The 22040-nt window shown below is 39.7% G+C and overlaps 1 protein-coding gene across 1 annotated transcript; it reads right to left on the reverse strand.

The window, feature by feature from the left end:
• Positions 1-2211: 2211 nt before the first annotated feature.
• Positions 2212-6445, reverse strand: BRS3 (bombesin receptor subtype 3). The gene is made up of 3 exons (XM_012472292.2): positions 6012-6445; positions 4089-4440; positions 2212-2625 (listed from the first exon to the last, which is right to left on the reverse strand). The coding sequence occupies exons 1-3, from the start codon at positions 6443-6445 to the stop codon at positions 2212-2214; spliced, it is 1200 nt and encodes a 399-aa protein (XP_012327715.1).
• Between the last annotated feature and the right edge of the window lie 15595 nt (positions 6446-22040).

Here is a 22040-nt window from a genome sequence, read left to right on the forward strand (position 1 = left end):
CCCGAATTTGCTATTTTCAGCAGAAATGCCAGTGGTAAGTGTTTTGTAGTGCTCTCACCTTCAGTGACGAAGACACCTGCTGGATGTTTTGGTTGTGCCTAACTTTGTGACTGTGTTTTCATGCTTTGTGGAGTATTACTGTATTATGGTCCATATTTTAAGTCTTGGGTCAGGGAAGACCCCGAGCAAAATTGAGATGTATACAGAATTTATTTTGTATATGTCCCACCTCTCCCTACCATTTAGAATTCTCTCCAAAGAAATGAAATCTTTGATAGAAACATTTCTGGCACCACAGTAGGCAGTGTGAAAAAAACTGTGACTCTTGGGGCCTACTCGTAAAGTTAGCCCTGACAAGAATAATCTGTTGAAAAAGAGACCACCCTCTCAAAAAAGTCAAAGCAAAGCTGTGACTTTTAAGCCAACTACAACTACAGATGGAAGGAGGCTGATGCCCTACATAGCCATTTAAGGAATTATTTTATATTATATCCCTAATATAAATCTCAGGGATTGCTGAGAATGAAAAAAACAAAGTTCTTTGAGTTCTAGTTTTATGACCTGCCAAAAGGCTGTCTTCACTTTTGTATTCTGGTACTTTTATCAAGTTATATCTGAAATGTTATTAGAGTTTAGGAGAGTAAAGATGTAATTTTTACTGAGAGTGAGGAAAATATTAAAACTATTTCAGGTCTCTGTGACTTGAAAGTAACATTTTGGAATTAAAATGGGTTCCCAGTTATATTCTGTCAGAAATACTGTTTTTAGAATATAAAGTTACACAGTGTCATTTAAAACTTTATTTCATATTTATTTGTTTTTCCCCACTTACTACAGTGTTCACTTTAAAACAATACTAATACAGTATCACAACCCCCCCTCCCCACTTTAAGTAAACCAATTTTACAGAAAGTTAAAGTCTAATGTTAATATATATTACCTTTTGGAGCCACATCATTAGCAAAAGTTCACGACTCCACAAGACATTTAAAGAAAGTTCAACACCACCAAAAGCACACTCAAAAATTAAGTTTTTTTAAAATACAAATTTACCTATGGTGCCAAACATATGTTTTAATTTGCTCCAAAAAATTTTCTGAAACCACAAATCTAAATCTGACACATTTATTGACAACAGTTTTTAAAAAACAATAATTATTAACAAGCGAATGATGTTAGCAGGTGGGAGCACAGGATAGAAAATCAGACCGTTCCATCTGATTTCCATGGGCAGAGATTAATTAGGCCATACACTTACAGGACTTAGGCACCCATTAGATTTAATAAAGTCAAGCAGGAAGATGATCTAATCATAGTTGCACACCCGGGGTTAGGAATTTCATGTGGTACTTCTGCATGATTTTAGAAAGAGGGCACTGCTTACCAGAAAGAAATGAATTTCCGTAAAGGAAGAATTTTAGACACTGTGGCAGGTTTGCAGATTTTTCAACGGGGTCCTCAAATGACACCATAAACATGGCCACTTATTCTGCCTATGAATAAGGCAAGTTCTTCACAATATTTCTGAATGATAACTTAGACCAGTTATTAATCCATGGCAGTTGTAAGTGTTAAAACTACATTAAGTCAGTAAGTGTTGACCCAATAAGGCAAGCACTGTGCCCTAGATCCTTACTCAGTATTTTATATTCACTGACTCCAAAACATTTTCATTTCGACTGCACAGATTCAGTTACAGTGGAATAGAGATGGATGGAAAAGGGCAGCCATTCTGTGAAGGTTTACTTATAAGAAAATTGTGTGAGAGATATTTTATCTCTTTTGTGATCCTCTTTCCACATACAGAGTATCTCCAGATTTACACCACACAATAAACACAAACACGATTTTATGCAAATCACAGTATACAAGGAATTAGAAGCATCACAGATGTGATTAAAAACAAATTAGATTTTTAAGTTTCATTTTGTTTATTACACCTTTCTTCCTATTCAACCTCCCTTACAATTTGCTGGCATATGTAAACTTGTCTTTCTGCCCTTAGTGGGGCTTCATTTTATTTAGAAAGCCCGATGACATTGCTGATTTGTACTTTGAAGAAAGTAATGGTTTGTCTTTCACTTACAGGGATCCTTCACTCCTAAGATTTCAACACAATTCTCAAACAACAAAAATCTGGACACGATACACCTACAACAGCTTAGAGTCGGATACACACGCTGGGAAGAGAAAACATTTTTCATTGAAAAGCTAGACTCTGTCCTCTGCCTTCTTCACACTATACCCAGGGAACGAGGTCACACTAATTTCAGGCACCTGTATGCTCCCAGAGCCCGGGACCCTTCCCGTCACAGTCAGGGTGATAAGAGAGGTGTCAGCCACAGGAGGCTCAGGCTGCTCTGCCTTGCAACAGAACAGCTGAGCTTTAAAATGCTCCTGGAAGGTTTTGCTTAGCCAGTAGAGAGCAAAGGGGTTTACGCAAGAATTGCTGAAAGCCAGAATCCGAGAGAAAATGGTGAGAAGGAAATGCATGGCAGAGGGGTCTACATAGGTTTGAGGAGTAAATGAATGGTAGAGGTACAGGAGGTGATTTGGCAACCAGCAGAGGGCAAACAGAGCCACCAACACCAATACCGTTTTGGCAATCCTCTTCCGGGATTCAATCTACAGGGGGAAGAAACATAGCAAAAAAAAAAAAGAAAAGTAAAAAAGAAAAAGGAATGAAAGAGAGAGCGAAATCATTTAGCTGTCAGAGATTTTTAAAATTCTCTAAATTTACATAGAAATTTACAGTTAATTACAGCTGATTTCCCTATGAACATGCATTTGTATGCTAAGTGGCTGGGATGTGCAGGAAGTCAGCCTGTGACTATATAACACCACAAGTCAATTGGCATAGTAACCCCAGATTTTGGACTCATTAACTCTCATTCAGAGACACCCTCCCCGCTAATTTCGAGGTATTCTAGGATGTCTCCAGTTAACTCAAAGAATGCTGTGGAATTTCTCCAAAATTTAGTGTAATTAAAAACAGATAGACGCTATACGAAACTTCTTTCACTGCATCAGCAGAAGCTGACTAGGTCAGAATATTCTTTTAAGGTCTGTGAAAGTTGCCAAGCTGGTACGTAAAATTGTTTTTACTCTATAGGAATTCTAACCATATAGTCAAAGAAATAAACCCAAAATGTGCTGTCCTTCATATGTGAAGATAATCCTACCTATATCTATTAGTAAGAGGAATGAGCAGTTAGGTAAATATATAGCCCGTGGTCACAAATAGAGCAAAGGTAACTAGTTCACATGGGCATTAAATATGCAACTTCAGTCTCATGAGCACTATTGTTAAACTAACTGAATGGACTAGCTCTAAAATATGCACAGTACTCTGTGTACTGATCAAGGGGTAAATGGAATCATCTCTCCCCCTTCCCCAGTAGTTAGAAAAAATATTTTTAATCAAATGGAACTATGTTTTGGCAATGTCCCTTTTATTCTGTCCATATTTATGAGAGGAGGGCACACCTGGCTCTTGCAATGGTCTTAATCAAGCTTCTATGAGTCACTGTGTTCTCATGCTACTGGCATTCCACTCTTCCCCCCTCCCTCCTCACCACCTCAGTTTGCTCATCTGTGTGTAAGTGGTTTGCATTGAATAGTGTTATAGATTCTTGCCAGTTCTACGTGCTATGCATTTTTATTCTGTTACACCTTCTAAAACAAAAGATGCTTTCCTTCAAAGTGTCATCTTACACAATGTTCCCCATTATTCCATGGGGTAAAAAATTTTGATTACTCTCAAACTTCAATTGTCCCCTCCCTAACAGTAGTAGTCCTACTGTTTATTGAAATATTCTGCGTCTAAGCATTTCATCTATATCATCTAGTAATCGTCTTCATTTTACAGATGAGGAAAGTGAGGCTCAGAAAGGTTAGGTAACTTGCTCAAGATTACGCAGCTAGTATGTGATACAGCTGGGATTCAAACTGCAGCCTATCCTTATAACAAAAATACTACACTGCTGTTGCATTTATACACAGGAGGTACACAGTTGCTCACTGTGCAAAAGTAGGGACTTCACTTCTAAATTCAAGCTAGACTTGCGTGAGTAATGCTTAATACATACCTGCTTGCGGGCATGTCTTTGTTCCTCAGTAGGTATGTTCAGGGTGCTTTTGTAAAGGGTCCTAGCAATCAAAGAATAATAGACAGAGATAATAGAGAGAGGAATAATGTAGAACACTAAGAAGCACAGCAGAGAATGTATTTCTTGCAAGAGCTTCTTAGAGACAGGATAAGAGGTACACGATTCAAATGTCATATTTTTGTTGGGATCTCGAAAAGTGTATACATTTGAAAATATAGCCTCAGGTAGAGCAAATATCATAGACAAGATCCAGACGCAGCCAGCTTTTACACAAGTCTTCAGGATGGCATTGGGGGGCTGTCGCTCGAGTGGCCTCACAACCGCCTTGTATCTAGAAACACATAATTAGAGGCAAAGGTCCAAATAAATGTCAAAGTTAACAAAATTGTAGGGTTAAAGTGACCTTAGTGGTCATCCAGTTCTACCATCCTTGCATATGTATATAACCAAGTCAATATTAACCAACTAGAATTGGCTGTGGTTTCAAATGCACATAGTACATCCCAGTATTTTTATTTATGCTAATCACCTTTTCCATTATTCACTCCTATGAGATATTCCAGATTTGCAATTTTATAGTTTCATGTATAGACTCTCTATTTAGGACAAATAAACATTTATCAGCATGATTTCATGTGTGATTGAGAGTAATTCACCATCTGTGCATTACCTTAAGTGTTCTAAAAGACTTACTTTTGTATAAGTGACTGATGTTAAACTGAATTAATTTTCCTTTCTTCATGAATGAACAGTTATCAACCTTCCTAGAAAAGAATTCCAAGGGTTTATATGGTAAAGAGGAAAGGATTAATTTCTTCCCCATTTATAAGTGTTAATTCATTGTCCAAGCTGATCAGTGGAAAGATTCAGGGCAAAGCGAAGTTGCAATCAGAAGTCCTGTGCCGGTACAGAGATGCCTCTTCATTCAATAAAATCCACCTTAAAATCTACAATCGTTAAGCCAGTCTGCCCTCAAATAGAATATAAGACCAATCAAAGCAAAAATCCAAAAAAAGACACAGGGAAAGGTTTCCCCCCTCTCAGATTCTAAAATCTGAAGAAGCTATTCTTTCTGGTACTGCCAGACATCGATTACTTATAGGCTTCTTGAAGGCATTTTAAAGCATCACTTTTAACATTTGGAGCCTCAATTTTTTTTTATGTTTTCACAGTTATCATTCTATAGTAGGAACACAGAAAAACAGAGGACTTGGACTGAAAATATCCTAACACAGAATCTGAACACCCTGACTGCAAGAGGATCTCACACACTCTCTCCACAGAGCTCTAAAAGTCACCCAGGATTAATTTATTTCTCTGGAAACGATAATGTCACTGAAATGCCTATAGAGAAAACAAGTAGAATGAAGTGATGACATTACACTAAGTTACCAGGGAGCTGAAAATCTCGCCGTTTCTCTGCCACTAGCTAATTTGATAAATTTCAAATAAATTAGATGCCTGTATCTTTTTACCACTTTTCCGAAATACAGTAACGCATATGTGGTCAATTTTACACCTATGCAGGTTTTCATGTTATTGCACCACTAGGCTGCACTAATGTATAAAGCATGAATCTTTTTCTTTTACACCTGGAACAATTTGCTTTACTTAATAATCTGGGGAAAAAATAAAAACCCCGTTCAGTATTCTTTTGAGCAAACAATAAGAATAAATTACCCCTAAAGCATGCAATTTCAACTTCTACTCTGTGCTAACACAGAAATTTTAACACTCTTACACTAACTTTTATTTTAAATGCCACCAGATTTTCTAATCTCACATACACATTACAGAGTGTGAGAAAAGCAGAATAGTAGCCAGTAAATGCCAAATACAAGCTTTCCTTTCTTTTCGCCCAATTTCACATCCTAGCAAATGTAACAGAGAAAAGAAACTCACCTGTCAGCGCTGAGAATTGTTAACGTGAACACCGACACACCAACAGAAGTGAGCCGGATGAAAGAGAGCACCTTACAACCAATTCTTCCGAACAGCCATCCTCCTGCAAGGTAGTGGGTTGCATCCACTGGCACACAAGTTACCAGAAGTAAAAGATCTCCAAAAGCCAGGCTGGTGATGAAAATATTTGGAACTGTTTGCATGGATTTGGTCTTGAAAAAGACTTTGATGAGAATAGCATTTCCAAGGATGCCCACTGAAATGATCACAGCATAAGTAATGTAGATGGCACACAATGCTTCTATTCCTGGAGAGTTATCCCCGCTCCGTCCTTTATTTGTGTTATCGTTAGAAACCACAGAGCTTGATGATTCTGTGTCATTTGTGATTGAAATTAAAGTCTGATTAGGTGACTGAGGCTGCCTTTGAGCCATTCCTTCTGAAGACTGTGTCTTTAATATTTCTTCCTCTCAGTTGAGATGCAGTTGATTGTCACGTCTAATGCCTACGTCTAGTAATGAGATGGCATTAGGAGAACAGAGCAGAACAGAATGGAAAGAAAATCTAAGTCATCCAGATACTCCTTTCCTTCAGTTCTGTGTGTCTCCCAGCATGCTTGGCTAAACAGTTACCGACCTGGCACTCTAGAGTAGGAGGTGGGGTTTCATTGGCGTGTCCTGTCATAAGGAGAGGGAGGAGGCTGGGGAAATGCTCTGCAGTTGCTTATTCTTCCCTGTTGGGGACTCTTGGGACTAACTAGACCTTATTAAATCATCTTATTGATTATTAGAATCACCCTGTTCTCATATCTACCCAGGATGGTCCATATAGGTTTTGTCAATTTTTTTTTAGAAAAAACCTATTTATCCCCCTGCAATCACATGGTAGTCTAGTGCATTTTCTTTTACATGATAAATAAGTGTAGGTGTCCCCTGAAGCACAACCTTGAACCCATTCCTCAAAATTTGATATAAGAGAGATGGTGAAAAACAAGTCATTTACACTTTGACAGGGTTGATGTCACCTCCAACAAGTGATAATTCAGGTCACTTGGGCTTAATACCTAGCTCTGTCACATGGTAAACCCCAACTTTGCACAGGGGTGTTGTACAATATCAAAAAAACCTTTTTTTTTAGATGGAGTCTTGCTCTGTTGCCCAGGTTGGAGTGCAGTAGTGCGATCTCGGCTCACTGCAACCTCCACATTCCAGGTTCAATTCTCCTGCCTCAGCCTCCCGAGTAGCTGCAATTACAGGTGCCTGCCACCACACCTGGCTAATTTTTGTATTTTCAGTAGAGACAGGGTTTCACCATGTTGGCCAGGCTGGTTTTGAACTCCTGAACTCAGGCGATCCTCCCACCTGGGCCTCCCAATGTGCAGGGATTACAGGCGTGAACAACTGCTTCCTACCAAAACAGCCTTTAGGAGATGAAAAATCCAGGCACACCACCAGTTGCTTTGTCTTTAAATGTCCTAATAAAACCACTTTTACTGTTTGTCTGTTTTAATGCCATGTTTTTTTTTTTTAAAGGGCAGTTTAGGATTTTTCTCTCTAGAAATGGTTAAAGTGAACCTAACCAGCCTTATTCCAAAACAAAACAATATAGAACATCACTGCTCAAGGTCCTGACACAAAAGAACTTTTAAGAATGAAAATCATCATTTGTAGATGAAGAAATGCTATAGATGACTCCAGGGATGATGGGTATGTAGATGATGTTTACATCAACTGAAAGAAGTACACATTTAAGGCAGATATCTCGGTACCAGCCAGAGAAGCTACTTTTTACAGAAAACATAAACATGTGCTTTATATGTATGTATTTGTGGTGGGAGCATTGTCTGGGAGAAGAAGGCTAACAGTTGGAGTGCAGTTAGTAATTGAAGCTGCTAAGAAATATTCTCTGAAATTATCAAGTGCAATGCATAATCTCTCAGCTAGAAACTGTGTAGTGAGGTGTTTATAAATCTAGCCCATATTAGAAAGTAGTTTGGGGAGTGAAATGAAAAAGAGAAAAGTACTTGGCTAACTAATGAACAGGGGGAGGAACAAAGGTTGTTCTTTATACTTTAAAAAATTTTTTTATTATTTTTTAATTAGTTAATTTATTTTTTTTATTGTACTTTGGGTTCTGGGGTACATGTGCAAATCATGCAGGATTGTTGTATAGGTACATACATGGCAATGTGGTTTGCTGCCTCCATCCCCCCATCACCTATATCTGGCATTTCTCCCCATGTTATCCCTCCCCAACCTCCCCACCCCCCACTGTCCCTCCCCAAGTACCCCCCAACAGACCCCAGTGTGTGATGCTCCCTTCCCTGTAACCATGTGTTCTCATTGTTCAACACCCGCCTGTGAGTGAGAACATGTGGTGTTTGATTTTCTGTTCTTGTGTCAATTTGCTGAGAATGACGGTTTCCAGATTCATCCATGTCCCTACAAAGGACACTAACTCATCGTTTTTGATGGCTGCATAGTATTCCATGGCACATATGTGCAACATTTTCCTTGTCCAGTCTATCCTTGATGGGCATTTGGGTTGGTTCCAGGTTTTTACTATTGTAAACAGTGCCACAATGAACTTACGTGTGCATGTGTCTTTATAATAGAATGATTTATAATCCTTTGGATATATACCCAGTAGTGGGATTGTTGGGTCAAATGGAATTTCTATTTCTAGGTCCTTGAGGAATTGCCACACTGTCTTCCACAATGGTTGAACTAATTTACACTCCCACCAACAGTGTAAAACTGTTCCTATTTTTCCACATCCTCTCCAGCATCTGTTGTCTCCAGATTTTTTAATGATCACCATTTTAACTGGTGTGAGATGGTATCTCAATGTGGTTTTGATTTGCATTTCTCTAATGACCAGTGATGATGAGCATTTTTTCATCCATTTGCTGGCCTCATATATGTCTTCTTTTGAAAGTGTCTGTTCATGTCCTTTGCCCACTTTTGAATGGGTTTGTTTGTTTTTTCTTGTAAATCTGTTTTAGTTCTTTGTAGATTCTGGATATTAGCCCTTCGTCAGATGGGTAAATTGCAAAAATTTTTTCCCATTCTGTTGGTTGCCAGTTCACTCTAATGATTGTTGTTGTTGTTGTTGTTGTTGTTGTTTGCTGTACAGAAGCTGTGGATTTTAATTAGATCCCATTTGTCTACTTTGGCTTTTGTTGCCAATGCTTTTGGTGTTTTAGTCATGATGTCCTTTCCTATGCCTATGTCCTGAATGATTTTGCCTAGGTTTTCTTCTAGGGTTTTTATGGTGTTAGGTCTTATGTTTAGGTCTTTAATCCAACTGGAGTTAATTTTAGTGTAAGGTGTCACAAGGGGTCCAGTTTCTATTTTCTGCACATGGTTAGCCAGTTTTCCCAACACCATTTATTAAGCAGGGAATCCTTTCCCATTGCTTGTTTTTGTCAGGTTTGTCAAAGATCAGATGGTTGTAGATGTGTGGCATTGCCTCTGAGGACTCCATTCTGTTCTATTGGTCTATATCTCTGTTTTGGTACCAGTACCATGCTGTTTTGATTACTGTAGCCTTGTAGTACAGTTTGAAGTCAGGTAGCATGATGCCTCCAGCTTTGTTCTTTTTGCTTAGGATTGTCTTGGCTATGCAGGCTCTCTTTTGGTTCCATATGAAGTTTAAGGTAGTTTTTTCCAGTTCTGTGAAGAGGGTCATAGGTAGCTTGATGGGGATAGCATTGAATCTATAAATTACTTTGGGCAGTATGGCCATTTTCACAATATTGATTCTTCCTAACCATGAGCATGGAATGTTTTTCCATCTGTTTGTGTCCTCTCTTATTTCCTTGAGCAGTGTTTTGTAGTTCTCCTTGAAGAGGTCCTTTACATCCTTTGTTAGTTGTATTCCTAGGTATTTTATTCTCTTTGTAGCAATTGTGAATGGGAGTTCACTCATGATTTGGCTCTCTGTTAGTCTGTTATTGGTGTATAGGAATGCTTCTGATTTCTGCACATTGATTTTGTATCCTGAGACTTTGCTGAAGTTGCTTATCAGTTTAAGGAGATTTTCCGCTGAGATGATGGGGTCTTCTAAATATACAGTCATGTGGTCTGCAAATAGAGACAATTTGACTTCCTCCTTTCCTAATTGAATACCCTTTATTTCTTTCCTACCTGAGTGCTCTGGCTAGAACTTCCAATACTATATTGAATAGGAGTGGTGAGAGAGGGCATCCTTGTCCAGTGCCAGCTTTCAAAGGGAATGCTTCCAATTTTTGCCCATTCAGTATGATATGGACTGTGGGTTTGTCATAAATAGCTTTTATTATTTTGAGATATGTTCCATTGATACCTAGTTTATTGAGAGTTTATGGTATAAAAGGCTGTTGAATTTTGTCGAAGGATTTCTCTGCATCTAGTGAGATAATCATGGTTTTTGTCTTTGGTTCTGTTTATGTGGTGGATTACATTTATAGACTTGTGTGTGTTGAACCAGCCTTGCATCCCTGGGATGAAGCCTGCTTGATTGTGATGGATAAGCTTTCTGATGTGCTGTTGCAATCGGTTTGCCAGTATTTTATTGAAGATTTTTGCATCTATGTTCATCATGGATATTGGCCTGAAGTTTTCTCTTTTTGTTGAGTCTCTGCTGGATTTTGGTATCTGGATGATGTTGGTCTCATAAATGATTTGGGAAGGATTCCCTCTTTTTGTATTGTTTGGAATAGTTTCAAAAGGAGTGGTACCAGCTCCTCTTTGTATGTCTGGTAGAATTTGGCTGTGAACCCAACTAGATCTGGGCTTTTTTTGGTTGATAGGCTATTAATTGCTGCCTCAACTTCAGCCCTTATTACTGGTCTATTCAGGGTTTTGACTGCTTCCTGGTTTAGGCTTGGGAGAGTGCAGTGCAAGTGTCCAGGAATTTATCCATTTCTTCCAGGTTTACCGGCTTATGTGAATAGAGTTGTTTGTAGTAATCTCTGATGGTAATTTGTATTTCTATGGAATCAGTGGTGATATGCCCTTTACTGTTTTTTATTGCATCTATTTGATTCTTCTCTCTTTCCTTTTTTATTAATCTGGCTAGCAGTCTGTCTATTCTGTTGATCTTTTCAAAAACCCAGTTCCTGGATTTATTGATTTTTTGAAGGGTTTTTTTTTGTCTCTATCTCCTTCAGTTCTGCTCTGATCTTAGTTATTTCTTATCTTCTGCTAGCTGTTGAGTTTTTTTATCTTTGCTCCTCTAGCTGTTTCAATTTTGATGATAGGGTGTTGGCTTTCCTCACTTCTCATGTGGGCATTTATTGCTATAAATTTCCCTCTAGACAGTGCTTTAAATGTGTCCCAGAGATTCTGGTATGTTGTGTCTTCTTTTTTGTTGGTTTTGAAGAACATCTTTATTTCTGTCTGAATTTCATTGTTTATCCAGTCAACATTTAGGATCCAGTTGTTCAGTTTCTATGAAGTTGTGTGGTTCTGAGTTAGTTTCATAATCCTGAGTTCTAATTTGATTGCACTGTGGTCTGAGAGACTGTTTGTTATGATTTCTGTTCTTTTGCTTTTGCTGAAGAGTGATTTACTTCCAATTATGTGGTCAATTTTAGAGTAAGTGTGATGTGGTACTGAGAAGAATATATATTCTGTGGATTTGGGGTGGAGAGTTCTGTAGATGTCTATTAGGCTTACTTGGTCCAGATCTAAGTTCAGGTCCTGGATATCCTCGTTAATTTTCTGTCTTGTTAATCTATCTAATATCAACAGTGGACTGTTAAAGTCTCCCAGTATAATTGTGTGGGAGTCTCAGTCTCTTTGTAGGTGGTTAATACCATGCTTTATGTATCTGGGTGCTCCTGTATTGGGTGCATATATATTTAGGATCATTAGCTCTTCTTGTTGCATTGATCCTTTCACCATTATGTAATGCCCTTCTTTGTCTCTTTTGATCTTCGTTGGTTTAAAGTCCATTTTATGAGAGACTAGGATTGCAACTCCCACTTTTTTTTTCTCTCTCTCCATTTGCTTGGTAAATCTTCCTCCATCCCTTTATTTTGAGCCTGTGTGTGTCCTTGCATGTGAGATGGATTTCCTGAATACAGCACACAGATGGGTTTTGACTTTTTATCTAATTTGCCAGTCTGTGTCTTTTGATTGGGGCATTTAGCCCATTTACATTTAAGGTTAATATTGTTATGTGTGAATTTGATCCTGCCATTTTGATGCTAGCTGGATGTTTTGTCCATTAGTTGACACAGATTCTTCATTGTGTCAATGGTCTTTACCATTTAGTACATTTTTGGAGTGGCTGGTACTGGTTGTTCCTTTCCATGTTTAGTGTTTCTTTCAGGAACTCTTGTAAGGCAGGCCAGGTGGTGATGAAATCTCTCAGTAATTGCATGTTCATAAAGGATTTTATTTCTCCTTCGCTTATGAAGCTTAGTTTGGCTGGATATAAAATTGTAGGTTGAAAGTTCTTTTCTTTAAGGATATTGAATATTGACCCCCACTCTCTTCTGGCTTGTAGGGTTTCTGCTGAGAGATCCACTGTGAGTCTGATGGGCTTCCCTTTGTGGGTAACTTGACCTTTCTCTCTGGCTCCACTTAGCATTTTTCCCTTCATTTCAACTCTGGTGAATCTGATGACTATGTGCCTTGGGGTTGCTCTTCTCAAGGAATACCTTTGTGGTGTTCTCTGTATTTCCCAGACTTGAATGTTGGCCTGCCTTGCTAGGTTGGGGAAGTTCTCCTGAATAACATCCTGAAAAGTGTTTTCCAGCTTGGATTCATTCTCCCCATCACATTCAGGTACACCTATCAAACGTAGATTAGGTCTTTTTACATAATCCCCTATTTCTTGGAGGCTTCATTCATTTCTTTTGACTCTTTTTTCTCTAATCTTGCATTCTTGTTTTATTTCATTGAGTTAATCTCCAATCTCTGATATCCTTTCTTCTGCTTGGTTAATTTGGCTATTGAAACTTGCGTGTGCTTTGCGAAGTTCTCATGTTGTGTTTTTTGGCTCCCTCAAGTCATTTATATTCTTCTCTAAGCTGTTTATTCTTGTTAGCATTTCGTCTAACCTTTTTTCAAGATTCTTAGTTTCTTTGTATTCAGTTAGAACATGTTCTTTTAGCTCAGAGAAGTTTGTTATTACCCACCTTCTGAAGCCTGTTTCTGTGAATTCATCAGACTCATTCTCCATCCACCTTTGTTCCCTTGCTGGTTAGGAGTTGTGATCCCTTGGAGGAGGAAAGGCTTTCTGGTTTTTGGTGTTTTCATCGTTTTTGTGCTGGTTTTTTCTCATCTTCGTGGATTTATCTACCTGTGTTCTTTGTAGTTGGTGACTTTCGGATGGAGTCTCCGAGTGGACGTCCTTTTTGTTGATGTTGAAGTTACTTCTTTCTGTTTTTTAGTTTTCCTTCTAACAGTCAGGCCCCTCTGCTGCAGGACTGCTGGAGGTCCACTTCAGACTCTGCTTGCCTGGAGATCACCTGCAGCGGCTGCAGAAAAGCAAGGGTTGCTGCCAGTTTCTTCTGTTATCTTCATCCCAGAAGGGTACTCCCCAGATGTCAGCATGAGCTCTCCTTTATGAGGTGTCTCTTTGAGTATATGGGGGTCTAGGAGCTGCTTAAAGAGACAGTCTGTCCATTATGGGAGCTCAAGTGCCATGCTGGAAGCTGCTGGGCAGGTACGTTTATGTCTGCTGCAGCGGAACTCATAACCACCTCTTTTTCCAATAGCTCTGTCCTGGGAAGGTGGAGCTTTATTTATAAGTTCTTGATGTGCTGCTGCCTGTTTTCAGAGATGCCCTTCCCAGCAGAGAGGTAGTGTAGTCACAGTCTGCCAGCAGAGGCATTGCTGAGCTGCTGTGGGCTCTGCCCAACTGCTGTGTAAACTTCCTTGCAGTTTTATTTACAGAGGTACAGTTAGAACTGCCTCGGTAATGGTGGTCTGCCTCAGTAATGGCAGACTGCCTTGGTGATGGTGGATTGCCTTGGTAATGGCAGACTTCCTCAGTAATGGTGGACTGCCTCGGTAGTGATGGACTGCCTCAGCAGTGGTGGGCTGCCTTGGTAATGGCAGATGCCCTTACCCCTACTGAGCTGGACTGTCCTGGGTCCAGCTGCGCTTGCTGTGAAACTCTCAATCCAGAGTGTTTCAGATTGCTGGACTTTTGTGGGGGTGGGACCCACCAAGTCAGATCACCTGGCCCCCTGATTTAGCCCCCTTTTTCAGCCCCCTTTTTCAGTTGAATGGGTGGCTCTTTCTCCCAGGCATTCCAGGTGCCAGTTGAAGCAGCCACCCAGATTTATGTGAGTTTTTGTGTGAGTTTTTGTGTGAGTGAGTTTTTGTGTGGAAACCCATGGTGCCGGCTGTTTCCTGTGCTGGAAACTTGTGGCGCTTTTCAGCTCAGGAATCTCCTGGACTGTGGGCAATAAAAACTCATTTGGAAATGTGGTGATCACTCACCCTCTGCGTTGTTCTCACTGGGAACTACACTCCAGAGCTGTTCCTATTCGGCCATCTTGCATCTCCCTGTTCTTTGTACTTAATAGGGGCAATCAGTTCTTCAGAGAAAGTGAAATGAATGAATTGAATCAATTACCTGTTTAAGTTCATGAAGGGTAGAAGATAGATGCTATTTGAGTCCCCCAAACCACACCTATCCTCCATGCTTTATAAGTTATTGACACAGCTTGAATCATTCAGCTAAATAATTGCTTTTGATGGGAATGGGGGTGTGGGGAGTGTTTGCATAAACCCAAGTTCCTACATTTTTAGGTATATACACTTTAGTAATTTCATACACTGGGCTGGTGCTTTAAAATTGTCTCCATCCCCCTATCACCTATATCTGGCATTTCTCCCCATGTTATCCCTTCCCAACCTCCCCATCCCCCACTGTCTCTCCCTTATCCCCCAACAGACCCCAGTGTGTGATGCTCCCCTCCCTGTGCTCATGTGTTCTCATTGTTCAGCACTTGTATATGAGTGAGAACATGCAGTATTTGGTTTTCTGTTCTTCTGTCAGTTTACTGAAAATGATGGTTTCCAGATTAATCCATGTCCCTACAAAGAACATGAACTCATCCTTTTTTATGGCTGTGTAGTATTCCATGGTGTATATGTGCCACATTTTCTTTGTCCAGTCTATCATTGATGGGCATTTGGGTTGGTTCCAGGTCTTTGCTTTTGTAAATAGTGCCACAATGAACATACGTGTGTGTGTACCTATGCAATAATCCTGCATGATCTGCACATGTACACCAGACCCTAAAGTACAGAAAAAAGAAAACAAACAAACAAAAGAAATAAAAATGAACAAACTAAAGTTATGTACAGTAGCATGGATGAATCATGAAATCATAACATTGAACAAATGGAGTCAAGCATAAAATATACATAGACCATGATTCCATTTCAATTAAGTTTAAACTACTATCATTAGGAATGCAATTTTGATTATAAGACTTTCATAAAGAATAAGGAGAGTGATTACCATAAACGTCAGGATATGGCTTATACTGTATTTAGGACAGAGGATAGGGGCAGTGATTGTATCAGTGAAGGGCTTCCAGGGTGCTGGAAATGTTTCTTAAACAGGGAGCTGGTTACATGGACATTTACTTGATAATAGTTTATTAAACTATATATTTGTGTTTTATGCATTTTTTGGTATGGCTGTTATATTTCACAATACAAATGGTGAAAGAAAAACCTGAAGGATAGGCTGGAGTTGAGTTAGCAGGAAGGCAGCAACTTTTATAACAAAATGAGGGTGCATGGGAGTGTTTTTAAAGTACAATCTCATTTTTTTGAGACCAGAGTAAAGAAGATATGGAGAGGGCTATGGACCACAACTTTAAACCTTTGCAAAAATATTTTACTTTGTGTCCATGAAAATCTTTTATTTTCCTCTGAGAAATCAGTAGGCTTTTCATGAAAGACAGTGCAAACTATATAAGGGATTTTGTTAATTTTAGTTTTATGTCCTAATTTGTTTCTCCTGTGAAGGTCAAATTCAAATTTGAAGTTAATTCTTAATGAACTTATTTCTGTATATTCTAATTGCAAGTTTCTCCTAGTTTTAATTACTTATGTTTTCCTGACTAATTTTTATCTATTTAGGGTTTTCCATCTTATTGTTGAGATTATTTTGGTCTACTTTACCTGCCTTATAGAATAAGATAATAAAATAAATACATCATTTAAAACTCAAAAAAAAAAAAAAGACTGTGTCTACAGAAAAGGGCTGCTTAAAGGGTTCACATCTTGTTCTCAGCAAACTAATGATAAAATCTCCCTGAGACTCCTGTGTATCATCTAGCAAGGAGCAAACCATGTCTCCCAATTCACACCACAGTCGATCTCCACACAGCAATGTTCTGTAAGTTTTGTAATGCTTACATGTGATTTCTGAGATTATCTGAATTCCCAAGATCTCACTTATACTTTCAGCAGGCTGCAGCCACTGGCATATTTTTTCTTCTCCCTTTTCCTTCTGATCAGGAGTGGTCAGGAGAGAGTAGTAGTATTGGAGTAGAATTCCAGAATCCCAGAATATCAGAGATGGAAGTGACCCTAGATATGATAGAATCAAATTCTCTCATTTTGCAGAGGCAAAAATGAGGTCCAGAGTAGGGAAAGTATCTCACCCAAGGTCTCACAAGTTCTCAGCAGAACTAAGATGAAACACAGATTCTCTCTGGCTTCCAAAAGGTTAAAAATCAGTGACAAGAGCTGAAAAACAGTCAGTTCCTGACAATGAGCCATATTTGCTAATTTGGCATTGTAGACTTAGGTTTTCTCTGTGTTCTATTAACCAAAGAACAAGAGATTTCCAGACTAACCAGTGATTCATGATAGATAATTTAAATGCATCTATTTTTATATTTCTTTTACAACCTTATAATTCACTTGCAAAAGATAACCATGTCTTGTTAATCATTTTTAACTAGGAACTTAGCCTGTACAAATGATGAAATCCTTTTTTTTGTTTTTTGTATGTAAGTGGTCTATATTATCATCCAAGATTTTCAAAACAACTACTTGGTTCTATATTAAGGAATTGTGATAAAATCCTAATGCAACTTTTTAACTCAACAAAGTATTAGAAGTTGAGAATAAGTTACCATTTTGCTGAAGTTGGGTTTTCTAGTTCGCAGCCCAATTTAGCTGGTGTTGTCAAAATGTTTTTTAAAATCTCTAAGGAGCTGGTCATCTAAGGGGGCTTAAGAAACCTTCTTTACCTCTCAGGTGGTGGGGATAAGGGTTAGAAAGCAGCTGCTAGAGAGAAGCTGCCAATTTGGTTCTATAATTCTCAGCCATCAGTAAATAGGACAGTGGTTCTCAAATTCTGGCTTCCCCAGAATCACCAGGAAGGCTTATGAAAACACAGATTGCTGGGTCTTGCCTCCAGAGCTTCTGATTTGGTGTATCTGGGGTGGGACCTGAGTATGTGCATTTTGAACAAGGTCCAAGTTGATGAGGATGCTGCTGGTTGGGACCACATTCTGAAAACCACTTATGATAGGATAGAAATAATTCGGTTTGTCCAAGAGGATCACGGGAGCTTTTCCTGATACTGAGGTGCAACAGGTATTTCTGTGGGTCTTTATTAAAGAAAAAGGTACTCTGTGCTGTGATAGATATGTCAAAAACCTTCCTGGAGCTGGCTGTCTTCCCTATATATCACAATCCCTGGTAGGCCAGTTTCACTGAACCCTTGGGCACCTATGCCTAAATCACCCAGGGTGCTTGGGGTGATCTTTCCAATATGAGAAAGACGAAGTGAATAAACTTTTTGCCTCTTACTCAAGTTCAAAATCTGTTTGTATATTTAAGAACTGAAAATTGAATGACCAGAACTCTCAATCTTTAAGTCTCTAATGATTGAGGTTTCTTCTTTTATACTTTTGCCCTAGGAAGTGGGAAGGATTTCTTTGTTATAGATTAATTGGGTTACATCAATTATAGGATGATAGAATTCGACATGTGAGTGTGTTTGGATCTATGTAACTATTTTTGTTGTCACAGAGTTCTCTTTCATTACTTCTGGATCCGAAACCTTATTGGTACAGTTTCATATTCCAAGGAGAACATACTATTCAGAATGGCCTCTGCAGAGACCAGGTAAAATAAATACAACTATGCCATGGTAGAATAGAAAGCTAAGAGGTAGAAGCAAAGAGTAGAAATTCCAGCTGAATTTTTGAAATGGAAGTTTTTGGTAAAGGCAAATTCTTGTCATGATTAGGCTTAATGGCTCCATAAAAGTGGACAACCATGTAGGCTGTTGGCAGGCTTAGGTGCCTTTATAGATGCCCTAATTACTGCACTTCATCCACACATGCCTAATGGTATATGCGATGATCAAGGTGAAATTCTACTATTATAATAGACAGAGACAATTTTGTATTACATAAAATGTTTAGGCTTCCCACATATATTGAAGTACAAACTATGAAGTAGATGAATCTTTCTCTTAATGCATTTCTATCTTTCTTCTCAGTAATCTTCCTTTCCTGGAATTCTCTGCCATATCTTCAACCATGTGTCCCATTCCCATGGCTTACTTTCAGCTTTCTACTTCTTAATCTCTGTTAAGGTGCCTCAAATCAATGAAAATCATGCATTTATCATATAGCCCCACAACTGCACTTCTAGACTTCTACCCAAAATTAATGAAAATATACATCTACACAAAGACTGGTAATGTACAACTACACAAATGAACATTGAAGCATTTTTTTGGAAAAACAAATGAGAAATAACCCAAATGTCTATCTGTTATGTTAGAAAGTGGGTTAACAAAATGTGGTTTACCCAGGCAATGGAATACTACACAGCAATAAAAAATGCTTATTACAACAAGAGTGAATCTTAAACGTATGCAATGAAAGACACCAGATATACTATATGATTCCTTAATATGAAATTTCTAGAAAATACAAAACTGTAAATTACGGACAACACACAAATAGTTGCCTGGGTCTGAAGGTTGGGGCAGGGATGGCTGCTAAGCAGCACACGGAATACTTAGGAAAGATGGAAGTATTCCAAATTATGTGGTGTGATGACAGATGCGTGATTGTATGCATTTATGAAAACTCAACCTGTACACTTAGAATAGGTGAATTTATGGTATATAAATTATGCCTCAATGAAGCTAAAAAATGGGGAGAAAAGAAATAAGCCCAGGGCCAGATGCCATTAAGAGATAGGGATGAGTGGGACATTTTCTAGAAAGTCTCACGTGCGCACAGGATGGAGCTGGCTCTGCCTAGTGCTGCTGCTGATCCAGTGGGCATCAGGCCACCCTGCAGTCTCCACAGCCTCTGTCAGGACTAGGGCTCTTGCTTTTGGGAGGTACTGAGGTGAGTAAGATTTTAGCACCTGTCCTCAAAGAGCTTAATGAAAGGGATAAAGCAAGGACACCAATAATCAGGAAATCTGAATTTCTCTGGCTCCGACACACACTTGCTCACACATAATGTTTAGCTTCCTGCAAAGCCCTTACCTCAAGCTCTTCTGAGAACCTCTAACAATGAGGGTCCTGCCAGTATGTTCCCACTGGCATAGTTGCTGTTACACTGGGTGCCCCACACTCTGCCCTGCAGTCTCTATGTTTATAGTCTTTTGCACTGTTCCACCAAGCACAGCAGTCCCTTTCTAGTGATCATGGCTGGTTTGCTGAGCATTGCCACTGTGACAAGGTATGATAAGCCTGCAAATAAAAAATAAGTTCTCATTAATCTGCCATGGTGGCATGCGTCTGTAGTCCCAGCTACTTGGGAGGCCGAGGCAGGAGGCTTGCCTGAGCCCAGGAGTTCAAGGCTGCAGTGAATGATGATCACACCATTGCACTCCAGCCTGGGTAACAACAGCAAGACCCTATGTTTAAAAATAATTTAAAAACAAAGAAATAAAGAAAAAAGAAGGCCAGGTGCAGTGGCTAATACCTGTAATCCCAGCATGTTGGGAAGCTGAGGCGGGCAGACCACTTGAGATCAGGAGTTCAAAACCAGCCTGGCCAACATGACAAAACCCTGTTTCTAATAAAAATACCAAAAATTAGCTGGGCATGGTGGCAGGTGCATGTAGTCCCAGCTACTCAGGAGGCTGAGGCACGAGAATCACTTGTACTCAGGAGGCAGAGTTTGCAGTGAGCTGAGATCCAGTCATTGCACTCCAGCCTGGGCAACAGAGTGAGACTCTGTCTCAAAACAAACAAAAAAAAAAAAAGGAAGAAAAAGAAAAGGAAAAAGTTATAAGGTCTCATCCTTCAATATCCAAATTTTAATGACATCAAGACCCTCCCCCAACTTTTCTAGAAAAAAATTCTGGAACTGTTGTTTCCCCTTTTTAACAGAGCCAAGAATCTGTAGGGTTGCTTTTGCATATCCACACACCCACAAATCAGTCCTCTACTTTATTTGATTTAGTCTGTTGGGCCTCTTGAAATGGACTTCACAACTGCTGACATCAAGGAGGTCCCACTTGCTGCTCTCAGTTGACTGATTTCTGTTATCCCTGTTTATCTATGAGGAAGCTGAAGCACAGGGCAAATCATGTTCTCAAGCTGAACCCAGGGAGCTGGCTCTATAGTTTATGCTCATAACCACTACCCCATCAGACAGAGGTGACCTCAACACAGCCACCGGTTTCAACTGGTTCCAGCATGGAATGCTGACTTGATCCACCCTCATCAGGATGGTTTCTGAAGGTGTCATCTGTATTCTCTCAGGCTTAGATGTCCGAAGGAAAAACTGCCTGGGTTCCTGAGGATTTTGACTCTCTTGTGGCTTAGATGCAGCTCTTGCCTTCGAGGAGCATCCACCGAGTATCCTGAACCAGAACTCTCTCCAGTTATCTGGACTCCAATTTTCCCTCCATGAAAAGCATCCTCTCAGAGCACAATTGCTCCTTCTCTGCAGTTTGGCCTCATTGGGACCATTAGAGAGGCCATTAGACAGACATCAGTTGTACCTTTGACCTCAGTGGGCTGGGTTGGGAATCTGATTTCCTTTACTGTCATGAGACTCCTTCATGGATGCTAATAGGTGCCTGGATAGGACACTGGCTTGCATTCGAGGATTCTGGGCTGGAGCCAGATTCAGATAACAGCCATCACGTTGTATTCCAAATCACTGCTTCCTACTGCAGACTTGGACTTCGTGCCTGAGGCAGCTCTGCTGTGCTTGACTATTGCCTTCCCTCAGGAGACTTTATGTCTTTGGAGGCCTTCCGCCCCACCACTATTCCTCCAAGTTACCAGACCTGCCTAGGATGTCGAAACCCCAGCAAGGGTCACAACCTAGGCACAAACTAGAATCCATGCCACAAGTGAGATAGAAGCAAATTCTATCATAGTTCAGAGGAAAGAGGCCAGTTGGAGGGACTTGGGGGATCAGGAAAGGATTCATAGGAGAGTCTGTTTTTCAGAGGAACTGTGAAGGATTGAAGTAGGTAGAGATGAAGGACAAGGAAGAAGTCACAAATAAGTAGCAAAGACACAGGTGGGAGTGTGTGGGGGCATGTTCAGGGAATGAACAGTGCTGTGTGGCTGAAGGGTAGGTGTGGATAGGAAAGCAAGGTAAAGTAAGCCTGGCCAGGTAGGTTGAAATTAACTTGTGAAGAACATTTGAATGCTGTGGGCTGAGTCTGCAGTTCATTCAGAAAAGTTATTTCTAATTATTGAGCAGAAGAGTGATGGGTTTGAACCCACCTCTCTCCACAATCTCAGAAGAGGTCTCGGGGGCATTCTCATATATTTTGGTTGACAGTTTAGGAAAGTAGCAGCCACACTACACTTGTGGTTGGGCTGTGCACTTGATGAACTAAAGTGGGTGTCTGGATTTGCTTGGCTCCTTCAAAAACATACAAGGCACACCTTGTCCCTCAAGAAGTTCACTGAACCATACCTAACGGGTGTACCATGGCAGAGCAGCTGTGTTCCCAGAATCACATCTGAACATTATTTTGAGCTGCTTATACTTCATCCCATCTTTGACCACACTACCTCTGAGCCTTACTTAGTTTTAAGGCCTGACCTTGT

The sequence above is a fragment of the Aotus nancymaae genome, unplaced genomic scaffold, assembly GCF_030222135.1.
Source record: "Aotus nancymaae isolate 86718 unplaced genomic scaffold, 86718_ANA_hifiasm-v0.15.2.pri h1tg000004l, whole genome shotgun sequence".
NCBI classification, from domain to species: Eukaryota; Metazoa; Chordata; class Mammalia; order Primates; family Aotidae; genus Aotus; species Aotus nancymaae.

What these genes read in the sequence shown, in the direction of transcription:
- BRS3 (XM_012472292.2), bottom strand. Translation starts at nt 6,445, where the DNA reads ATGGCTCAAAGGCAGCCTCAGTCACCTAATCAGACTTTAATTTCAATC. An exon ending in ACAATTCTCAGCGCTGACAG is followed by an intron (nt 4,441 to 6,011) that starts GTGAGTTTCTTT and finishes ATGTGTTTCTAG; the next exon opens with ATACAAGGCGGTTGTGAGGC. An exon ending in AAAGACATGCCCGCAAGCAG is followed by an intron (nt 2,626 to 4,088) that starts GTATGTATTAAG and finishes TTCCCCCTGTAG; the next exon opens with ATTGAATCCCGGAAGAGGAT.